General features: G+C 56.0%; 1 protein-coding gene across 22 annotated transcripts in view; it reads right to left on the bottom strand.

Moving 5' to 3' along the window:
* The window catches only part of MACF1 (microtubule actin crosslinking factor 1), a 110,090-nt gene that overhangs the window by 1,585 nt on the left and 87,242 nt on the right, over positions 1-21,263 (bottom strand). For 6 of the 22 annotated variants that reach the window (XM_072355704.1, XM_072355705.1, XM_072355706.1 and 3 more), the window contains 33 exons: positions 21,018-21,137; positions 19,835-19,942; positions 19,334-19,552; positions 18,598-18,801; positions 16,517-16,748; positions 16,004-16,230; positions 15,201-15,323; positions 15,000-15,101; positions 14,513-14,614; positions 14,237-14,410; positions 13,976-14,131; positions 13,621-13,818; positions 13,084-13,212; positions 12,618-12,791; positions 11,759-11,914; positions 11,413-11,619; positions 11,170-11,289; positions 10,578-10,747; positions 10,219-10,378; positions 9,904-10,098; positions 9,061-9,189; positions 8,646-8,789; positions 8,329-8,517; positions 7,937-8,054; positions 7,253-7,416; positions 6,921-6,935; positions 6,215-6,377; positions 5,954-6,108; positions 5,664-5,738; positions 5,032-5,049; positions 3,220-3,337; positions 2,211-2,422; positions 337-1,769 (listed from right to left, as the gene is read on the bottom strand). In XM_072355704.1, the coding sequence (XP_072211805.1) occupies positions 1,350-1,769; positions 2,211-2,422; positions 3,220-3,337; positions 5,032-5,049; positions 5,664-5,738; positions 5,954-6,108; positions 6,215-6,377; positions 6,921-6,935; positions 7,253-7,416; positions 7,937-8,054; positions 8,329-8,517; positions 8,646-8,789; positions 9,061-9,189; positions 9,904-10,098; positions 10,219-10,378; positions 10,578-10,747; positions 11,170-11,289; positions 11,413-11,619; positions 11,759-11,914; positions 12,618-12,791; positions 13,084-13,212; positions 13,621-13,818; positions 13,976-14,131; positions 14,237-14,410; positions 14,513-14,614; positions 15,000-15,101; positions 15,201-15,323; positions 16,004-16,230; positions 16,517-16,748; positions 18,598-18,801; positions 19,334-19,552; positions 19,835-19,942; positions 21,018-21,137 (5,196 nt within the window). In that variant the 3' untranslated portion in view covers positions 337-1,349. Of the gene's footprint in view, positions 1-69; positions 194-336; positions 1,770-2,210; positions 2,423-3,219; positions 3,338-5,031; positions 5,050-5,663; positions 5,739-5,953; positions 6,109-6,214; positions 6,378-6,920; positions 6,936-7,252; positions 7,417-7,936; positions 8,055-8,328; positions 8,518-8,645; positions 8,790-9,060; positions 9,190-9,903; positions 10,099-10,218; positions 10,379-10,577; positions 10,748-11,169; positions 11,290-11,412; positions 11,620-11,758; positions 11,915-12,617; positions 12,792-13,083; positions 13,213-13,620; positions 13,819-13,975; positions 14,132-14,236; positions 14,411-14,512; positions 14,615-14,999; positions 15,102-15,200; positions 15,324-16,003; positions 16,231-16,516; positions 16,749-18,597; positions 18,802-19,333; positions 19,553-19,834; positions 19,943-21,017; positions 21,138-21,263 lie in introns of those variants that run through there. The other 16 variants (XM_072355714.1, XM_072355715.1, XM_072355694.1 and 13 more) reach the window with 8 other exon arrangements.

The raw sequence follows: 21,263 nt of genomic DNA, 5'->3' as shown, positions 1-21,263 counted from the left end.
ACCCCGCAGCTCCCGGCTCTGCCCGCTGCCCCGCTCCCCCCAGCCCTGGTCGGTCCTCGCCCCACTTACCTGCCCGACCGCTTTTGGCACCCGAGGAGGCGGGCGAGGAGCTGTTGCTGGTGTCCCCAACCAGCGAGGAGCGGCTGGAGTGGAAGGTGGGACGCTTCAGTTTGCTGCCCGCTGCCGGCGTCACCTGCAGGAGGGACAGAGCAGAGCTCAGCACGCTGCTGCACGGGGAGCGGCGCGACACAGTGACCGGCCAGCATCCATCTTAATGGTCAGGGGGAGCACAAAATGGCATTTGGGCAGGGGTTGAAAAAGGCATACAATAAAACAGTGGGTCCTGAAATGACCGACAGCACTGCGGGCTGAAACAAAAGCAAAGCTGCTGCCCAGGAGCCAACGGCAGCATCTGAGGTCAGCAACAACGAGTGCAACATTTTGGGCTCCCCATCCCAGCACCATTGCAGGGATTCACTGCGGCCCTGTGAGCTCAGAGCCGACCCAGGCCAGACGGGGGCAGACAGAAGGAACAAACGGGCACCGGGGGTGATGGTCAGTGGCTCTGGGCACGAAGCTGCACCACACACAGCTGCTCCCCGTGACCTTTAAGACGCTGCAAAGGAAGATGGGGAAGCAGCACAGCCCACAGCATCGCTCCCATTGCTGCGGAGGAAAGTGAGGGGAGGGGGCACAGCCCGGCCCCAGCCCAGTGCAGTGGCTCCAGTTTCTGGGATGAAGCAAAGCTCATCCTGGGCGATGCTGGGCTCAGCACATGGACAGCCCAGCCTCTCGTGCTGCTGTCCTGCATCCCGCAGCGTGGCTCAGAGCAGCGTGCGGCCCCACTGTGTGATCTTTGGGATCTCCCGAAACTGGAGCCAGGCTGCGGCAGGCAGTGGGAGGGGAGCCAAGCAGTGGGCTCTCCTTCAGCCCCAGCAGGATTTCAGATCCGTTATCATGTGATTGTGAAGGAACTGTTCCCTCTGTCAGAGATCTCGATTCATTTCCTTGATCAGAAACAAGCTCAGCAGCAAGCAGGCAGCGCACAGCAACACACCAAGTGCTCCCGACCTTCTGTTGATCTCAAAGACCACCTGATCTGCTCGAGAGCACTTCCAGGCACCATCAAGGTACGTCGCTCCCATCAGCAAATCGCCCTCTACCCCCACGCTCCTCATCCACCGAGCGAAGGCCCAGGGAGGAGCTGCATCCCATGGGCTGAGGCTGCCCTCCCCGGCGCACATCGTGGACACCCCACATTGTGAGCATCGTGAAGTTGGAGGCAAAGTGGTTCCCATGCATGGGCTGTAGCTGATTTTCACGTCTGAACTCGGCTGTCTGAATGCCAATCATCGCCTCTTTGGGATGCCCAAAAGCTCCGAAAGATTCTTTTCTTTTTTAAGAGCACACAGGAAAAGCTCGATCGTTTGGTTTGCAATCAGGGAATGGCGCCCTGAGAGCGTCATCCCGAGGCTGGTGCTTGGTTTGCTCCGAGTCAGAAACCCATGAAAAACGCTACCAGTCCTCGTGCCTGCAGTGCCAGCAAGCGCTGCGCTACCGGAGGGAAGCATGAGGCAGATGTGAGGCAGATGGGGACGGGGCGCTCCGGGAGCTCCGCCTGCAACAACGGGTCCTGGGGCTGTGGGAGAGGACCCTACCTCAGAGCTGGGGAGCTGGAGGTCGGGGTAATCAGATCCCCGCAGCGGGGTGCCCGCTTTACTGTTTATCAACCAGGGTTTGTCATAACATCGAGAGAAGTGATGAGGAGTCTGTGGAATGGAAAACCCGGGGGGGGGGAGAGGTGGGAGTGAGTGGAAAAGAAAAAAAGATGGAACAGAAAAGTAAACTGGAATGAGAGGAGAAAAGCACTCAAATGAAACGAGAACCAAAAGGAAATACACAAATAATAATCATGAATGCATCCAACAAACGGGTGATGGAATAAAGCATGCCAAATGATGGGGGGTTGGGAGGAGCGGGTGGGCCCCTCTCCCCATGGTTGTGGCACAGCCACCCCGTGGGGGCTGAGGGACATGGGCTGCGGCAGCGCTGCGGATGGACACCCGTCCGGAGCCGACCCACCCGGGGCTGCCCTGCAGGCTGCTCCACGCACCCCTCCCCACAACCTTCCTCCTCCTCGGCTGCAGCATCTGTCTCACGGAACCCAATGCCCATCGATGGGCAGAGGAAGGTCCTCCCCCCAGCCCTACCTTGGCTCCACTGGCCGGGGTTGCAGGAGACGACGGCATCGAGGCGCAGCTGTGGTTGCTCTGGCTGGCGCTGGAGCTGGAGCGCGTTGGGGAGGCCGCCCGGGAGGACGGTTTGGACCTTCGGCCCCGCGAGCGGAACGGCGTCATCCCCTGCGAGGCGCCTTCCGGCAGGATGAACTTCTCCCGAAGCTCGAGGTTGGTCCGACCTCGTGCTGGAAGGGACACAAGGAGGGAGCTGAGGGCTGCACCGAGGCAGCGCCGTGCCCGAGGATCAGGAGACGCCATCCTTGCCATGTCCCCAGCAGGTGAGCGGATGGCTCAATGCTGCTCCGGCTCTCCTGACCACCCGCCTCGTGCCATGAGTTCTCTATTTGAGAATTCATCTGCTTAAAAGCTGCCTGAGGTCCATCAACCCATACAGCCTGCTTTGCCATTCTCTGGTTTCTTGGGGAAATCGTGTTGGAATGGCCTTTAAACATGGCACGTTATAACAGTGGCTGTTGTTCAAAGTGGCTTAAGAACAGCTTTAAAAGGCTGCGGTTCTGCTCTTGGCTCCGGGGGACAGGTGAGAGGGGGAAGCTAAAGGCCAACACCACCATTTCCATCCAAATGTTGCCAAGAGTTGCAGGGTCTCCCTCTGAGCGAGGGGCAGCACCACAGGGAGGTCGGGGGGCTCCCATTGCTGGGCAGCTCCAGCATGAGGCCGTGCACTGAGTCAGTGCGTGGACCAGAAAGCCAAAGGAACAGAAGGATGCTGAGACATCCCATGGATGGAAATAACTTTGGTGTCAGCACTTCCCCATTAGGAGCTTGGCCAAATGCTGAGCTCTGCCCCAGGACTGCCAAATCTAGCAATTTTAAGTTCATTTGCTTTGGACCCATTTCCTCCTGTTCCGAGGATAACCCAGACCTGCTCCCCAGAGCACCTGGTCCCACCCGGCCACTGAGTCCCCACACGGCTGTTGGAGGGAGGGAGGGCAGCCAGCTGCTCGACCTGGGATGGCTTTACCTCTGCAGGGGTCGTTCTTCACTAAGAACTCATCCAGGGCCATCCAGCCTCCGCCGACGCGGACCATGACGGTGCTCCGCAGGATCCGGACCAGCCGCAGCTGCTGGGAATCGCCGAACTGCAGAGCAGAGAAACTGGGATCAGCCACAGAACACAGTGAGCACTGCAGGCTCCCTCCCACTGCGGGCTGCACCAGAGCTGCCAGAAACCATCCGTGCCTCCAGGCACACAAACTGATCCACCAAACACTGAGATAAGCTCTTCTCAATCAAATGCACAGCAGCACCAATTTCCAGTTCTTTGGCTGCCTGCTATTGAGACGATGCAGCTATCAAAGCCCTTTAGTTTTAAAGAAGCAAATGTGCGTTTGGAATTTGGTCCTTAGATGGATTTTCGCAGCCAGAACTGCAGGTTTTCTTTTTGGTTCTAAGGAAACAGGCTGTCAATGCACTGATGCTGCTGGTGCAGCCCACTTGGAAAAGAGAGGGCAGGGCAGGTCGGTGAACCAGCAAAGCAGCACCGTGCCACCACCGAGAGAGAAACCCCTGCAGTCTGAAGGCAGGGACACCCCGAGCCTCAGCCTTGGCCCCAGCAGCAGAAAAAGCCCCACTGCCACCACCCTGCCAGGATTTCAGTGAGCACAGTGATGGGAATCCGGGCAGGAATCCCGCAGAAATGCAGATTAGTGATTGCCATGTTCATTAGTGATTTGAAATGCCTTCCGATTCTCAACGGGTGCCCCCCAGCCAGAAGCCCCGGCCCCGAGCTCAGGCTGCGTCCTGCGTTGCTCTGCCTGTTCCACAGAGCACCACTGCAAGGGGTGGGGGAAGCAGTCTTGGGGGGGAAACCACCTTCAGAATGAGTTACAAAAAAAGAAGGGGAAAAAAAGTAGGAGGGTTTTCCCTTGGATGCACAGGAATGTGATAAAAATGAAGAGATAAAACGAAAGTCAAGCACTGCAGGTGGAGGGGCAGGAGGGAGCAGCCCCCAGCCTTCCCACAGGGATGGAGTGGGGTCTCCCCAGTTTGGGGTCCCCCAAAGCCCGCTGAGAAAGGCAGGGATGGGCGAGTTCTCCTTTCCACTGTCACGTTCAGGTTATTTTTCAGTCACCACAGAGAACATTTCTATCATCACTGTCTAACACAAAGCCACCCGTCCAATTTGGAAAGCCAGGCTTCTCTCCTTGGGGGCACGTTTTTGGTAGGGCACCATTTCCATAGAAGACGTGCCTTTCTGTGTGCGGGGCAGTGGGCACACAGCAGTGCTTTGTGCTGCCCCGTCCCACTGACAGGAGGTAAATGTGAGCCAGCACACCAACCCCGCTCTGCTCTCACTCCCCACATTGGGACGCACTGACAGCGGGTTCCTACAAGCCTTGCTCCCACCAGGAGTTACTCAGCGGGTGCAGCAGGATGAGGTTTAGTTATCGTTACCTACTGGATTAAACACGTGGATGCAGCATTTCCATTCCATGGTGATGGTGACCCGAGCGCAGAGCCTGGTACAGCCCTCATGTGTCACCCCATGTTTCTCCCTGCAGCCCACTGACATCCCCAGGGCACCGAGGAAGGAGCGAGGAGACAGAAATCTCTCCCTTTCAGTCAATTCCTGATTTTTCCCATTGACCTTTTCCCTTCTCTCTGCCCAGTTTGTTTTGGACGGCGCTCCTCTGTACCAGGCTCTGCGCGGCGGTGGGACAAGCTCTCCAAGCAGCACTCTACAGATTGCATCCTCCCAAAGGACAAAGCACCACGGACACACGAGCTACAACCACTAACAAGAGGTGAGAGAGCATCGCAAGGCAAACTGTACCTGGTTGCCGAGGAAGAACTACGGAGGAGAGAAGTGGAATGAGGAGGGTTGGGGAGCGGGAGGGAAGTCGAGAGCGGGAGGAGGGGAAAGAAAAACAAGAAAAACATTTTATGGGATTAACAGTGCAATCATCACCACAACCGTTAACTGCGGGCAGTTAGGATGGGGTTCTGCTATGGGGCTCTGAGGCAGCGGCGAGCTGTGAGCCCCGAGCACAGCGCAGGAAACCGGGCAGCCGGCCGTGCCAGCTCACTGCTGAGCTGCACCTCGGTGAACAGTTTGAAACATAAACACTGGAGTCTGTTACAAAGAGATCCTGTAAGGAAATTATTCTCCTTCTTCAGGAGCGAGCTAAGAAAAACACGGGCAAAAGGTACACTCATCCACCAGGAAAACTTCAAGGGCGGCTGCGGGCGGCGGTGAATGCTGAGCTTGAGCAGCCGCCCGGCCCAGAACACTGCCACTGTTATGCTCTCCTGCACGGGCACACCCTGGGCCTGGGCAGTGCCGGGCCAGCACTGCCTCCCTGGGGTGCACGGTCCCAGGGCACGAGGCCCCTCCTCACCCCGGGGTCCTCGGGGCTGCCCATAAGGGTCCCCACCCTGCAGGGAACGCGGCCCCCCCTGCCTTACCCGGTATTTGTTCTCGCCGATCTGCTCCACTTGGAACCTCTTGGCGCACTTGCACTGGGCCACTTGCCTGGTGACCTGCGCCGGAGAAAGCAAGGTAAGAAACTGCGATTTTGGTGCCTCCCCTCCACTAGGCTTTTGTTGTTTCGGATAAAACACAGACCTAAAGGGCCGACAGCTCCAACACAGGGTGAGACACGGATGCATTACTTTGGCTCAACGTCAGCACGGCCCTTTTCTTTCCTCCTCTTTGTCTCCCTCCCCCACCAGCCCAAACCATCCCAAGGCTTCACCTCATCCTCGATTTTGTCGGCGTCGGTGGTGGGGCGGTACGCGTCCTTGTTGGGATGCAGAGCGGCCACAAACTCGTAGTAGTCGATGTAACCGTCACCGTCACGGTCAAAGATATCGGCCACAGCCGTCATCTCCAGCTTCGTGGTGGGGAATTCTGGAAGGAGGAGCAATGATCAGCCATGCACAGGGATGTGCACAGCCTGCCCACAAGGCTGGGTGGCCGTTTCTGCTCCCTCAGCTTGTTTCGGGCGCAGACTCACTGGAGGCCAGGATGCCATCGATGAACTCCTGCCGCGTGATCTTCCCGTCCTGGTCCTTGTCGATGCGCCGGAAGAAGTCCATCACACGGGACTTCTTGTGGTTCATCCAGCGCATGTATTTCTTCCGCCAGACATCGAAGTCAAAGTTTGCAAACTCCTTCAGCTGGAAGGAGATGGACAGTCAGCGCAGAAACCCCAAAGGATCCACAGGAACCATCCCCCCCCCCCACCCCCCCCACACCAGCCCCAGGGGACTGCACGGCCCCCCCAGCACAGCAGGACACACAGCGCAGGGACAGCCAGACGTCACCATGGACACGGGACGCAGCATCCCCGCGGGCAGCGCCGACTACGTGCACACAGACGCACACACACTGCTGGGACAGGGGCTGCCACCTCCACCCTCACCCCCCGCCCTCTCCCTTCCCCTGGGCAGCTCGGTGCCGTGCTCTCTCCCAGCTGGGATGCAGCCCTCAGCCCTGCAGCACAACAAACCTCTCGCCCTCCTCCTAACCCCCCCAGCAGGGTCCCCTCTGGCTGCAGCAGCTCACAGCAAGGTCACACCGTGGCTTTGAGCACTTTTTTTCGTCTATTTTTTTTTTTTTTAAACATTCCTCGAGTCAAAAGCAACAAAGGAAATAAAACATCGATACGCAGAAACTGAACTGAGCTACAGGAAAAGCAACGAAAAACAAAAACCACTCACTTCTGGGCATAGCTGCTTTGTTAAGCGTAAATAAAAACAGAAATTACATTAGATGGTTGGAAAAAGTATATACAGTAGCACTAATTAGTAAAGCTGATTACTAGGAATAAAGCAGGCCTGGCTGCCATTACCTCTACAGATACCAACCGCAGGGGCATAAAGCGGTTCATTAGCACGCGGTTAATTAAAGAAGGCAGTTTTCAGCCATAACGCTTTAGAAGAGCTTTGTTTCTCTTCCCCCTTTTGACACTGAGGGGAAAGCAGCAGGGACGGCCCGCAGGACCCGGGCAGCTCAGGAGGTGGCACCGACTGCCCCACGCAGCACCCGTTACCTCCTCTAGTCGGTCCAGGGCGTCGTTGAGCTTCCGCTGGCGCTCCAGGGCCAGCAGCCAGACCTGCTGCCAGCGGGCTGAGAGCTGATTGATGCGGGGGTTCTTGGTTTCCGACTGGGAGATGATGGGCATGGTGGGGGGGGCGGCCTGGGTCAAGGATTTTCCTGGGGGAGAAAAAAGCAAAGAGAGTCAATGCACCATCTGAGGCGGCGTTGGTGGGTTGAATCTGTTTGAGCACTGAGGATGGAGCAGCGAGGAAACGAGCTGCGTATTATGAGCAGAAAGGCACCCACAGCCCTGCCAGATGCTGCTGAGCACAACTGCGTGCTGCAGCCACGGCCCCACAGCTCTGCAGCCCAATCCCTGCTGGGGGATTCGCAGTGGATTCCGGCCTCAAGAACCGGTGTGCAAAAAACAGCAACACACCACAGAATCGGTGCAGAAAGAAACCAAGAAGCGGCAGCACGAGCTTCCCAGCACCGCTGAGATAAATGCAATGCGTGGGCTCACACCCCGGCAGAAGCATTTCGGAGGTCACCACCTGGACTTCCCCCTGCGAAAGCTTCAGCTGCCTTCCTGGTGGCAGTCAGCACAAGATGTTAATTGGTAATCAGAGCTAACGAGTTTCCTACGTATTTCACTTCCTCCCACCACAGCACACGTTTGACCCCATGGGGGACGTACTGTTGCTGCGGGACTTGTCAATGAGGGCTCCGTGGGGCGGCTCAGTCGCTTTCCTCTTGTATGTCTTGGTGACCCGGTCCACGTCTGGCTGCTTCCGTGTCATCTCCTCCATGAAGGACTGTCAGAACACACAAGGGACGAAAGAACCTTGGAGACATTTTCACCTCCAGCCAATGGAGTTCTGGGTTCTCCCCAGGATGTGCAAAAGCTCAGCCCACGCTCAGTGCGTGGCTCCCAAGTGACAGCCTGGGATGGGCGAGGTGCTACTTTCATTGGGCTGTAAGGAGAAGCCAACGACTCCCTCATGGCACACGGGGAATGAAACCCCTCTTGCCCTCACAAGTGTCTGCCCACGGTGCAGGAAAGCACGTTTGCTCCAGCGCTGCGCTCACCTGGTGCTCGGTGATGAGGGCTTTGACCTGATCGATGTTCTGTGGCATTTGCTCCTGATCCCTCTGGATCAGGGTGGTCTCAGCCCACTGGATCCAGGCCAGGAGCTCCTCCAGAAGCTCTGCATTCGCCACCAGCTCTGAGAGTGCAGCCTCCAACCTCTGCTGGTGCTGCTTGGCCCACGTGAGAACCTGTTGGAGATGCAGAGGAGCATCAGCCGCACACGGGAACGAATGGAGTGGAAAATCAACACTGTGGGCACACTCTGGGGCTGGGCAGGAGCTCAGAGGTGGACACGAGCCCAGCCTCAGGGACTCACCTCCTCAAACCTGGCGCGGATGATGGTGATCCAGTGCTTGATGGTGGTGATGCAGTCAGGGTGGCAGGCAGACAGAATGACCTCTCCCATTCCCACCGCTGTGTTCACATCCACCCTTTTCTCCTCCACTTTCTTCATGAATTCCTGGAAGTGGGGAATGCACGGGCCAGGTGTGAAGGGGCAGCACGTGGCAGGGGGCACCCAGGTCCAGCTCCCACCCTACACCCAGCCCTGACTCCTGCTTAAGAACAATTTAACTTCCCTTCTCCCCCCAAAATGTAGGAACTTAAACAGCACCCAAATGGATTATTTCACAGCATTCTCGCCCACAGATTTTGCTTGGGTTGCACTAAAAAGGGAAGGCCAAGTGCTGCCCTGCGTTCTTGGCACCCACACCTCCAGAGCTCCCCATCACCTTGTGCACGTCAATGAGGGACTGCAGTGCTTCAGCATCATCAGGAAGTGCTCCCCGAAAGCGCAGGGACTGCTCAGCCTCTGAGAGCCACTCCAGCAGCATGTGCACGGCTGTCCGGAACTCCTCCGCCTGTGGACAGAGGCAGAGGCTCAGCCCCCCCTTGGGACGTGGTAGGGAGTGTGAGGACTTTAAAAAAGGAACGGGAGAAGAAGGATCTGTCTCTGTCGGCCTGGGCTTGCCCAGCACCAGCACGAAGGCCCTGCAGATCTGGCCTGAACCAGCAAGTCCTGCTCCTCCTGGCCCTGTCCTTGGCAGCAGCAGCGCTGCAGAACTCGGTGTTTTTCACTGGCAGCACAGCTACTGAGTGCTGGCCAATTTGGCACCTGGGTAGTTTATTCAGTAAATTGCCTGTTCGACATCAAATCTACCTAAGAGCCTTCCGACCTTTTTTCTCTTTTTTTTTAAAAAAAAGCAAAAATTGAGGTCTCTTTTTTTGCCCTGGACTTCAGCAAACACAACCTGGAGCACTCACTGATCACGGCCCATTCCCACCTGCCTGCTGTGCACATCAGCAAAACCTTTTCATCCTTCCTTTTCAAACAGGCCCTCCCTAATGGCTCTCCTTAGGGCAAAGAAGGTAAGTAAATAACCAGTGCTACTTTGCAGTTCTCACTGGCAACAGCTGCAGGGCTGTGCTGTCCCGCTCAGCCAGGAGCTCCCTGCCTGGGCACAGGGAGCAAAGAGCCTTCTCCAAGGGAAGGCTTTGTGTCACACTCCAGGGCGCAGCCCCGCAGCACAGGCAGAGCTCTCCAAGCCCGTTTCCAGCCGCAGCCTTTTGCTCACCTGCTTCAAGGCCTGCTCCAGGCGGCTTTGTTTGGACACGGACAGTTTGCACACCGTGTCCCAGCGGTTGCTCAGCTCCTGCAGCTGTACTTTCACCCACGTGGTGTCATCCCTGCTGCTCTCAATCAGCTCCCGGCCTGAGCGCTTCAGCACCTGCACCGTCCCCGTGCGCTTCCCCAGCTCCTTCTGGAAGACCTGGATGGAGAGAGGGCAAAAGCCCAACGGGTCAGTCCTGGGCTGCTGTGTGATGGTGGATGAGACCCTTGGGGAAGATGAGCAGAGCTGCCAGCCCCAGGAGGGTGGGCGGATCCTCACCTTGTGAGCATCCATCAAGTTCATGACCAGGTCCAGGTCGCCATGGACGGGCTGATCTTCAGCCAGCTGAGGCTCCACCTTGTACAGCCAGTCCACCAAGGCCTGCAGTGCATCCATGAACTGCCCAGAGAACAGGAGGGCTTCTTCCAGCTTGTGCTGCCTGCAAAACAGATGGACCCCGTGAACTCCCAAGAACAAACTCATCTCCTTTCACCACAGCCCAGTGAACTCCTCCAGCCTCCAACCAACCATACACAATCACCATGTGCTGTGGGGTTCAGCCTCCCCTCCTCTGCTCTGCTCTGCCAGCAGCCCTTGGCAAAGCAGCACTGCAGGTACAACACTGGGGCTGGATTTACCTTTCCACAGATTTGCCACACACTGTGTCCCATTTATCCCGGACTTCTCCCAGTAAGTTGTCCAACTTTTGAGTGTCATCTGGAAGCAAAGCTTTCTCCTTGAGGGCTCTGCCCGTCCTGATAGTGGTGTCGTAGACAGGCTGCTTCCCACCCAGCGTCTTCTGGAACTCCTGAGGACAGGGAGAGAAAACAAAATGGCTTCAGAAAACCTGACCTCGCAGGGAGGATACACAGTTCTCATGTGGATCCCCAGCTGCACATTTGCCACTGCAGTAATAAGCGTGAATGTAGAGGAGATGCTATCCTGCTGCCTCTCCTTTGTTCTCAAATTGTGACATGAAAGGTTCAGGTTGGATATTAGGATATTAGGATATTTCTCCTCTAAAAGCAGCGATGTGTTGGCACAGGGTGCCCAGGGAGGAGATGGAGTCACCGTCCCTGGAGACGTGGCACTGAGGGATGTGGTCAGTGGGGATGGTGGGGGTGGGCTGCGGCTGGACTTGGTGACCCCAGAGATCTTTTCCAACACTAACAATTCCACGAATTGCCTTCCACCCGATGCTCAGCACGTCTCGCTTCAGCAAAGCTCTACCTTGTGTTTGGAGAGCTGGAGCTTGATTTTGTCAGGATCGTTGGAAATCTCCAGCTCAGAGTCCAGGTGATTCTCTGCATCCTCCAGCCAATCAATCAGTTTCTTCCAAGCTTCGTGGAACTAGAAGCAAACAAAACCAAGTTTGAATCTCAGCACAGAAGCCATCCCCAGCCCCGTTCTGGTCTCGGTACCCCCAGGGCTGGCTGCACCCTGGGCTCTGCTGCATTCCTGCCCATTTCTCACCTGCTTGGCTCGCTTCCTGGCGTCATCCAGAGCCCGGCCCCGCTCCACCGAGCGCTGCACCACCTTCTCCCAGCGGGACTGGACGCTCACCAGCAGGTTCTTGATCAGCACCACGTCCTGCTTTTGACTGAGGAACTTCAGCTGGTTCCCGGTTTGGTCCAGCTCGATGATGCGATCGCGATGAGCGTTCACTTCATTGGCAAACACCTGCAAACAGCAAAGCCATGCTCCTATCTGGAAGGAGATCTGGGCAGGCCAGCGAGCACCCACTGCACGTGGCAAGGGTTCAGGTGCTGTGCTTGCTCCCTGCATGCCAACACCCACTGTGGGCCCACCGTGCCCGCACCTTGTGCTCGTCAATCTGGGCCAGCACAGCGTTGAGGATGAGGCTGGGAGGGGGCACGATGTTCAGGCTTTGCTCAGCCAGCGTCAGCCAGTTGATGAAGTCCTGGAGGGAGTTCTGGAAGTCCGTGGCCAGGGCGAGAGCCTCCTCCAGCTTTGCCTGCACGGAGGGGAGGGAGGGGGGATAAAAAAACAACACTGAGGGCGAGAGCTCACGATCTGTGGTTTCGCAGACAAGGGCAGCCTTTGTGTCCCCGCTGCAACGCGCCTCCAATGGGAACCTTGTTGGCCCGGGCAGGGACACGACTTGTTTACCAAGGCGAGGAGCCTTCAATGAAAGCCACTGCTTCAGAATTGGCTTCTTTCAAAATTCACGGGCGAGAATCACACGTGAAAGGGGAGACAACTCTATTATCGACACACGAGCAGCTGCATCGCCCTCAGCCTCCCGAGAAAGGGATCGCCATGGGAAGAGCTCTCAGTAAATGGGAGGTGGGTGACATTTTGATGGCAACAGCTGCAGCACCACAAATGTATTCTGGGCTGAGGCCACCGCATCCCTTGTTTTATCTCATCACCGGCCAAAACGCCAGAACGGAGGCAGCTCCGAGGACCAACAGAGAGCGCTTTTCAGAGCTGCAGGAGGCTCCTTCCCACCCCTCCTCTAAATAATCCACACTCAATTTTACTCTCATTTTCTGTGTGATTTAACCACATTTCAGGACCATCCAGAAAAATGAACGGCACCATTTGGGTGACAAATCCCATCCGTGCATCCAAGACAGGCTCTTTAAGGTAATAACCCTCCTCCAGCAGGGAGCAGCTCCTGCTTGTGGGGCACGGTGTCCCTCAGCCAACGGTACCTTTCTCTCCTCCATCTTGGTGCTGACCAGACACCACTTCTGCTCCAGCAGCGCGACGCTCTGCTCCGTCTTGGAGCCTGAGCCCGAGTCGTCGCGGTTCAGCAGCATCAGCCGCCCCTTGGCCAGCAGCTGGCTGTACACGTCCTCTTGTGCTTTCAGCTGGCCGTACAGCTCCTGCAACATGGGCAGAGCGTCAGGCAAAGGGTGCGTGGAAGCTCAAGGAGATAAGAAAATGAGGGTCGGGGAAGGCAGCAAAATGACAGCAGTGCATCTCTTTGGGCACAGGATGGCAGTCAGTGCACTGTGATGCTTGCCCACAGCATCAAGGGCAAATCTATCTGTAAGAACACCAGAGAAGTGCTCATCTCCCTTCCCATGAAACTCACAACTGGGGATTTTGATGCTGGTCTGACAGATAGGAGCTTGCTGAATTGGAAGTACTGCAAATCTCCCCCCAAGAAATTACCATGTGGGCATTGAGCTGCTCCCGGGCAGTTTCTGGCAGCCCTCCCGTGGGTTTTGATGCAGACAATTGGCTCTCCATTCTCGTTAGCCACAGGAGGAAGTCTTCAATCTCACCATGGAAACCCTGGGCCTGTTCGGGAAATACAATCGGCCGCGATCAGATGACATCAGCCCCCATTGATCATGCGCCAGGGCTGGCGCTGCGTTTGCTTCAGAACCAGATAAAGAGGCAGAGCTGGATTTAACAGCATGGTAGGAAGGGATGCACACAGTACCCCATCGCCACACAGTCCTTCTGGCACATGAACAAGACACAGTTGGTACCGCAAACAAAACAAATGCCCTGCTTTGAAGTGAGCACAGATCGCGTCTGAGAAGGCAAAAAGTGCCTCTGCACAGCTCTGTGCTTCCACCACTGAGCCTCATTGCCACGCGAGAAAGAACTGAATTGTCACTTTAGGGTAACAAACACTGCGCAGTGCGTTAGAGCCCAGCATCCCCAGCCCCAGCCCATCCCTCTGGCCCACCGAGCCCCCACCTGCTGCAGGGTGGACTGCAGCTGCTGCTCCCTCTCCTCTGTCTTCTGCAGCACTGCCTCCCAGCACGCGTTCAGCCCCTCCAGGCGGTTCCGAAGGCTGCTGGCATCGTCCCCTGCGCTCGACTCCAGGAGCTCATTGCCTGCTCTGTTCACCGTCTCCACGGTCGCTTGGTGGGCCAGGACGTCGTTCTTCAGCACCTAACAGACATGGTGGGAAAGCGTTGGATGCCTCTCTAGAACGTCTGCTTAATTCCAGCATGCTTTCCTGGACCTGAACCAACTCAAACCCTTCGTAAGAGTGAAAACCCCACGACAGGAAGGGATCAAACAAATGGCACGCAGTGGGCGCACTCACGTGGTGCTTCGCAAGTTCAACCTCGATGACTTTTGGGTCTCCATTGATGGGCTTCTGAGCATCAAGCAGCTCCTCGGTGTGGGTCAGCCAGGCCATCAGCTCTGCCAGCGCGTGTTGGAACTGACCGAGGGCCAGGAGGGCGGCTTCGAGCTTGTGCTGAGTGATGGCAAGGAAGAAAAGGAACGTTTAAGTCAGGAAGGAGTGGGAGCATCCACACAAACTTCAACCCCACACTGGCACGATCCCAGGCCTCCCCTGTACCTGTCTGTGAGCAATCTTCTCGCCCAAGTTCTCCCAGAGATGTTTCAGCTCTGTCAGTGGCTCCTTTATGATGTCTCTGTCTGTCTCATCTGTAGCTTTTTTTAGCATCAGTTCACCTTGGTGATTAAGCTTTTCCATTTCGATCTGCTGCTGGTAAACCTCCATTTTAAACTCCTGCCAAAACAAGCAGGACAAAAACCAGAACAAGATGAATCATTGGAGTGAGAGCCCCACGATGCAAAGCATTGGAGAGCCGGTGTGACTCCACCCGCGTACCTTCATCTCATTCATTTGCTCCTTAACCGTGTTGAGGTCGGTGCCCACAGGAGACATGTTGCACAGCTTAATCACAGCGTTATCCAGCCAGTCAAACATGGCCTGAAATGAGGGCAGAGACTGTTAGAAAAGGGGAAGAGTCCCTCTGTCACCGTGCAAGCACCCAGCTGCTCCTCTGAGGCAGAGATGTTGCCTCCAGCACACCCTCCTGTCCTCCACTTCCCTACTCCTACAGGGCCATGATGGCAGCCAGCCCCAACACGCTATGCTGCGCAGAAGCAAAGGCAGACTTAGGAAGACAGATGCAGTCAAACATCTGCTGCTGCTTGGAGCTGGTTGGAGCTCGGGGTCTAACATGTTTGCAAAACATTCACACAAGAGACATTTTCCTGCCTTGCATTAACACACATCCCAGCACAGCTTCACAGAGAGGATCCCCAGTGCTGCTCCTGAGGTCCCACTGCCCACGAACAGCCCTGTCTCTTACTTGAAGAGTATCCTGGTACTGCACAGCCGCCTGCATGGCCTCTTCAAGCTTCTCAAGCCTCTCCTTCCAAGTTTTGTTTAGATTTTCCCATGCGTTGTTCATCTGCAGGAGATTGCCCACAAAGTTGGTTAGGCTCTTCCACGTGAGCTCTGCTCACTCCTCCCTCATTTTATGTGAATAAGAGGCTGCTGCTTTTCCTACCTCATCAATGCTCTTTTTCACTTCTGGTTTCTCAGTTTCACCACAGGCAAAAATTAAATCAGTTCCAAGGAGTCGGATGAACTCCAGCTCTTCGTGCAAGCCATCCGTTTCCTCCTTAATAGTCTGCACACGACATCATGAGGGAAGGAAAATGTTTATTATTAAATGCTTTTCCAACAATTCGCCGTGAATGGGAGGAAGAATCCTTTCTGTGCTGGACTCATCCTGCATCCTGGCTGACAGCCCAAAGCCAGACCCAGCACAGTGATAGAAAACAAGCAGATGGGTGCCCTGCTCAGCAGCACTGCCACGGCCTGCCCTGCTCCCACCTCTGGGCATGGTGGCAAACACCTGGTGTGGATTTCCCCATTTACCTGAAAGAACCCCAAAGAAATCCAAGCCCTTCCAGCTTTGCACCTGTCTCCAGTCTAACCAAAATCTCAGTGCATCCTTCCCACGGCAGGCAGCACTCAAATGGGAGCAGAACCGCGCAAACCTGCACATCCCTCAAACAAGTGGGCACAACTCTGACCACATGCTCGATAAGCTTCCCAAAACTGCAGAAAAGAAGTGATTTAAGGATCATTTCCTTGTCTGGAAGAGGCGGCGGAGGTGGAAAAGGAAATGCAAAATAAGGCTTCTGTTTTTTCCCCTGCAGTTCCAAATTACAATGACAATAATGCCTCATAATCTGGCTGCCTACAACAGCTTTTTACAGACACGTTATTTAAGATCTACCCTAACTGAGTTTACAAATGGGTGCAGACAAACTCCACAGAGGGGTACAGCCCCACACGCCTCACCTCTGCCGCTTCCACCTGCTGCTTGATGATGGATGGGTCAATCCCTGGGCTCTCCAGGTCATGAACGATGTCCTGCGTGTCCTTGATGGTAGTCAGGAGGGCTGCCATGTCATACCAGAACTTCTCTGCAAGCTCCAGGACATCGAGGAACTTCATCTCACGTTCCTCTGCTCGAGCTTTGATGTCTTCCCAGAAGAAGACCATCTGATCCAGCTTATCCTGGATTACTGAGAGTAGGAAAGACAACATTCAATGGAGAAGAAGACTGCCTTGCCACAAAAGTACGCCTGTTTACAACCCAAAAGCAGTTTGCTAACACCTTCCAATTAGAAATAGCCAACAGAATATTGAAACAGGAATATGGATGTGACTATCGGAACATTAACTATGGGAGGCACTGCAGGACAGGAGGAAGCCCAGTTTGCAGACGTAAATCTCTACTTATGTACAAGCAAGCTCAGTGGGCAGTGCCACCACCCAGCAAACCCCCCCCACTACATCCACCCTGGATACCTTTTGCTGCCAGGTCCTTATCTGCACCCTGCGACCTGCCCACCAGCTCCTCCCCGCGCCGCTTCAGAGCCTCGAAGGAAGGCTGCAGCTTCTCCAGCTCCACCGTGGCGTTTTTGTTCTCACTGATGCACTCCCGGATCTTATCGACCTCGGCAGGAATGAGGGGCGGCATGCGCAGGCGGGAGGAGAGGGCCTCCAGCGTCTCCAGCATCGGCTCGATCTTGTCGTGGAACTGGAGAGGAGCAAATCCATCAGGGCAGTGAGATGGGAGGAGCAGCACCGCAACCCCCCGCCCGCACAACAGCCCCCAGCGCTGCACCCAGCGGCCTCCTGCAGAGGACAAGCGTTGCCAGCACCAGCAGCACCTGCAGCCTCCCGTTCGTGCCCACATGGGCTGCATTTGCTGCAAACAGCCCTGGGCTGCACCAGCCCGAAGTCAAACCACACCTCAGCCAAACAAGCTCCCGGAGCTGGCACAGGTGCTCAACCCCATACCGCTCACATTTTGACTGCTGCCCCACTCCTGCAGATGGGCAGCACGACACCAGAACAAGCCCCATTCTTTTCAGCATCTGAGCAGAGATGCTGATGGAGAAGTGCCGGCTGTGTTCGGTGCTGGAGGAAACCTCCGCTCGGTGCAGCGCTCACAAGAAATCCATCCTGGCACAGTCAGGGAGGTGATGGAGAGCTGCATGCGCACAGGGAGGAGCACCGTGGAACTGGGGCTTCACCAAAAGCAACACCACAAAGCCAAGGAAGAGGGTCTAGCAGGGTTCGCCCGTTTCATTTTTCTGAAGTACAGTCAACTTTGGCCTTAAAGACCCCAAATCATCTCTGCAGGACAGACGGCGGGCAGCTCCGCTGTGCCCCACTGCCAGCCCCAGTGCTGCCTCCGCTGAGCACCCGCGCTGCCTTGGCCAAAGGTGCCACCAGCAGAGCCGAGATGGGCTCTTGGTACAAAGTTGATCACAGCACGCTGCCTTAGCCAACAAGCAGGAGCAAAGGGAAGCTCAGCTGGAGCAGGAAGCTCAGCTGGAGCAGGAAGCTCTGTGCATCAGTGTCACCTGCTCCAAAAGCAAAACCTCTGGCTTGCACAAAGCATTCCCAGCAGAAGCTGCCCGCAGCTGAAACCAGGCGGCAGTGCAACCAAAGCCATCTCAGAAACAGGATTCTTATTTTCCCCTTTTGGAATTAATTCTTAAGCGAGGTCAGCTGAGCTACGCGTGAACCAGAAACGAAAGTCTGAGTGTCAAACAGAACCGCTTCAGCCCAAGGAAAGAGTGTAAGTGAACATCGACCACAACGGCGCTTACCTCCGTAATCTGCAATGGTGGGGCGCAGTCAACACAACAATGAAATGAGACCATGTGGGGAAGACAGGAACAGGCAGCAACACACACAGATAACACATTCCACAATGTGAGTGAGAGATGAGACGGGAGGGATGTGTGTGGGGGGGAAAAACTCGGAGTTAATACAATGCAAACCAAGAGAAGTGACTAAACAATACAGGAGTAAAGAAAATAAAAACCCAGACGTGACAAAAACCAGCAGCGCTGCAGCACCACGGGCTGGGACAAAGCTAACTGGGAGCCTTCGGCCCTGCCAGAAACTCTTCACCTTTCCCTGCACTTCAGCACCTCCAATCTCTGCCCTTCCTCTCCTACCTCTGCTCTGCAGCCACTGACCCGCAGTGTCCCCTAGGGGTGCCCAGGCCCTGGGACACTTAACTCTCCCCTGCAGGTGACCCCGTGCTGCTCACACACAGCAGTGCTTCGCTTATCAGAAACGAAACTTATCTCTCCAAGCTGTCTAAGGAGGTTCCTTGGGCCCTCCCAGCCTTGGGTAGATGCCAGAACGGCCCCACTGAATGAGCATCGTTATTGAGCCTGTAAACATTTATGACTCCATTTACCACGTCAGGATTCAAACTCCTTCTCCCTTCCTCCTGCAGGCACTGCGGAGCAGACCTGCCCAGCAGTCAGCTGAAGCCACCCTGAAGGTGTCTGCCTCTCCCGCACCCTACAGAGGGTTTTAGGATCTGCTGCAGGATGTGGCTGCCCGGCACCCCAGAACTGTACCTGAGTGGACTGCGAGACGGCTTCATCAAGTGCGAGAGCCCGCTGACACACCTCCTCCTTGATTTTGGCATACATGGCCTCTGCTGTCGAGTACTTTTTCTGCACCATCTCCCCTTCCTCAGGGTTCAGATCCTTGAGCTGCGGTCCGATTTTCAGCAGCTTGTCGATATGAGGCTTATGTTCAGCAATAGACTCTCTCAGTTGCTAGGGAATAAGGAGAGAAGGGGTGAGGGAAGGCAATTGTTTAGTAATGTACCAAAAGCTGCTATGTGTTTATTTCACACGGTACTCAAGAGAGAAAGGCAGTACGTGCACACCACTGACATCCTGACCCAGCATCTATGAGCACACAGAGCTCGCCTCCCCCCAGCACGGCCATCGTGCACACCAGCACAGCGCCTGCTTGGGCCACAGAGCCTCCCCGTGCCCCAAAGGGGATGAGACGGAAACTTTTTGCATCTCTCTACCCTAAAAGCTCAATGCTGTTCTCCTTGCCATCCCCGGGCAAGAGATTCAGAGGCAGCCAGGCTCCCCTGGGTCCCATCTGTATTGCAGTGAGAAGCGATCAACTCATCGTGCGATTTCTACACGGTCGGACTAAAACACCCTTGTAGGATCCCCAGAAAGGGAAGAACGGGACAAAAAATATCAGAATAGCATCTGCAATGACCCCGTGAGCAACACTTCACCCAGCAGAGCCGACCCGGCCACGGCTGCAGCTCCGCCATCGCCTTACCCTCATGTCCTCCTGCTGCTGCTTGAGCTGCTCGTGGTCGATGGCCGGAGGGGGCAGCTGGGAGATCAGGGCCTGGGTCTCCTCGATCCAGGGGCTCAGCTCCTCGTAGGTCTCCCAGAACTGGTTGACCAGGACTTGTGCGCGCTCCAGGCGAGCGTAGCGCTCCGAGTTGAGCTGGCTCACGGCCTCGTACTGCTGCACCAGGGACTCGGTTTTCTCCTACAAGGAAGGTGAAGGAGAGGCGGTGATGGCTGCGCAAGGTGCGGGAGCTGCCAGCCACACGCTGTGCAGGGACGAGCGGAGGCGCGTGGTGGCCACGTTCCATGCACACAAAGCAATAGGAGAGGGTAATAAATATGAAGAGGTCTCTGCTAAGTGTGACTGGTGGGAACTTCTGAAGATGGACTAATTTTAAGCAACTTCAGACTGTGCAAGAGCGGAGCGCTCGCCTCTGCCTGCTCTGCTCCATCTCCTGCAGCACCAAACCCCAGCCAGGCTCACCTGGAGAACAGCTTTCTGCTCTTCCCCACACGTGCCAAAGATCTCATTGCGTTGGCTGAACAGCTCATCCATGGAGTCTTTGTGCCGAATAATGTCGATGGAAAAAGCCTGTGGAAAGGAAACCTCTGAAGGAAGGGATGAGAACGGAGCCCCACCTCCCCCCCAGCACCCCCTGCCAGGCTTCCTGCAGCCAGCACTGCAGACTGAGCTCAGCACGAGCGTCCCGTGGCACACTGAAATTCTGGCTGAAAACACAGATTCCTGCATTTCTTCCTTATTACTCATCTACTCCAAGTTCTCTGCTTCAAAAAGGTCTGAACATGGCACTCCGGATTAGGCACGGGGTCAGACACCAAGCAGCTCCCACACCTGGGTCACCGCCCCACGCACTGGAAGCCCGCAGCCGTCTGGCACAAACAGCGGGCAGCAGCCCAGGCAACGCGGGGCTGTGTGGGCACACTGCACACTGCACAGGAAGGGCTCTGCCACCCACTGCCACCAGTGCGGCCGATACCACAGCCACCCTAAACGCTGCTCTCCACAAGTGCATCCACCAACAACTCCGCCATTCCCCGGGTCCACACAGCACCCACCAAGCAGCAGGAAGCCAGGCTGAGCTCAGCAGAGCTTAATGCTCAGTGCTGCAGCCCCCCCCCATTATAACAATGCATTGCGGTTTGTTTCTTTATTTTAAACGCACTAAATCCACCAGCACGTTCGCTGCTCTGACTGCTGGGGCTGGCGAGGGAAGAAAAGGGCCATTTATTTAAAGTGCACGTTCTTTCAGGCATGAGCTCATCTCAAAGATATCAAAAAAAAAAGCTTCTCTTTGTTGCACGTTTGGCTGCTGCTGCGAGGGAAACGAGGAGTCCCCCACTGGAAGGAACAATGAGCACAGAGCCCACGTGAGAGGACCCTCGTTAATCAGTAGGTGCTTTCTGTAAGCAGGGGGCACGGCACGGCCAGGCGTCCCCCAGTTTTACTGTGTGTGAGCGCTCATCTGGCCCCTGGAGCACCTCAAGGATTTCTCCTTCAGAAACACAACGCTTCACTTGTCTAAATCCGCATCCTTCACTTTCCCTGTCACTCACGAAGGACAAATGTTGTGTTTCTTTTGGTGCACGGAGCCTCTCCATGGCCAAACCCCCCCGAGCCACCCCCAGCCCGGCCGACAGCACCGCACCTTCTGCACCTGCAGCTGGGCCGTGGTCTGGTCCTGCTCCAGCCGGATGGCTCCAAGTGCCATCAGCTTCCGCTTGGTCTCAGCCACCCAGGCCAGCTCCGCGTCGGCCGCCTGCTCGTACTGTGCGGGGAGAGGAGAGGCGCAGTCAGGCACTGAGCAGAGTGGGGCAGGGGTGCACTGTCCCCTTCCATCACGGGCAGGGGGAGATACCGACAAGGCCCAGAAATGCCCCCCAGGCTGCAGCGT

This window comes from Excalfactoria chinensis, chromosome 22, assembly GCF_039878825.1.
Source record: "Excalfactoria chinensis isolate bCotChi1 chromosome 22, bCotChi1.hap2, whole genome shotgun sequence".
NCBI lineage: Eukaryota > Metazoa > Chordata > Aves > Galliformes > Phasianidae > Excalfactoria > Excalfactoria chinensis.
Note: the sequence above shows the minus strand (reverse complement) of the source record. Positions and strands in the feature narration are given on the sequence as shown.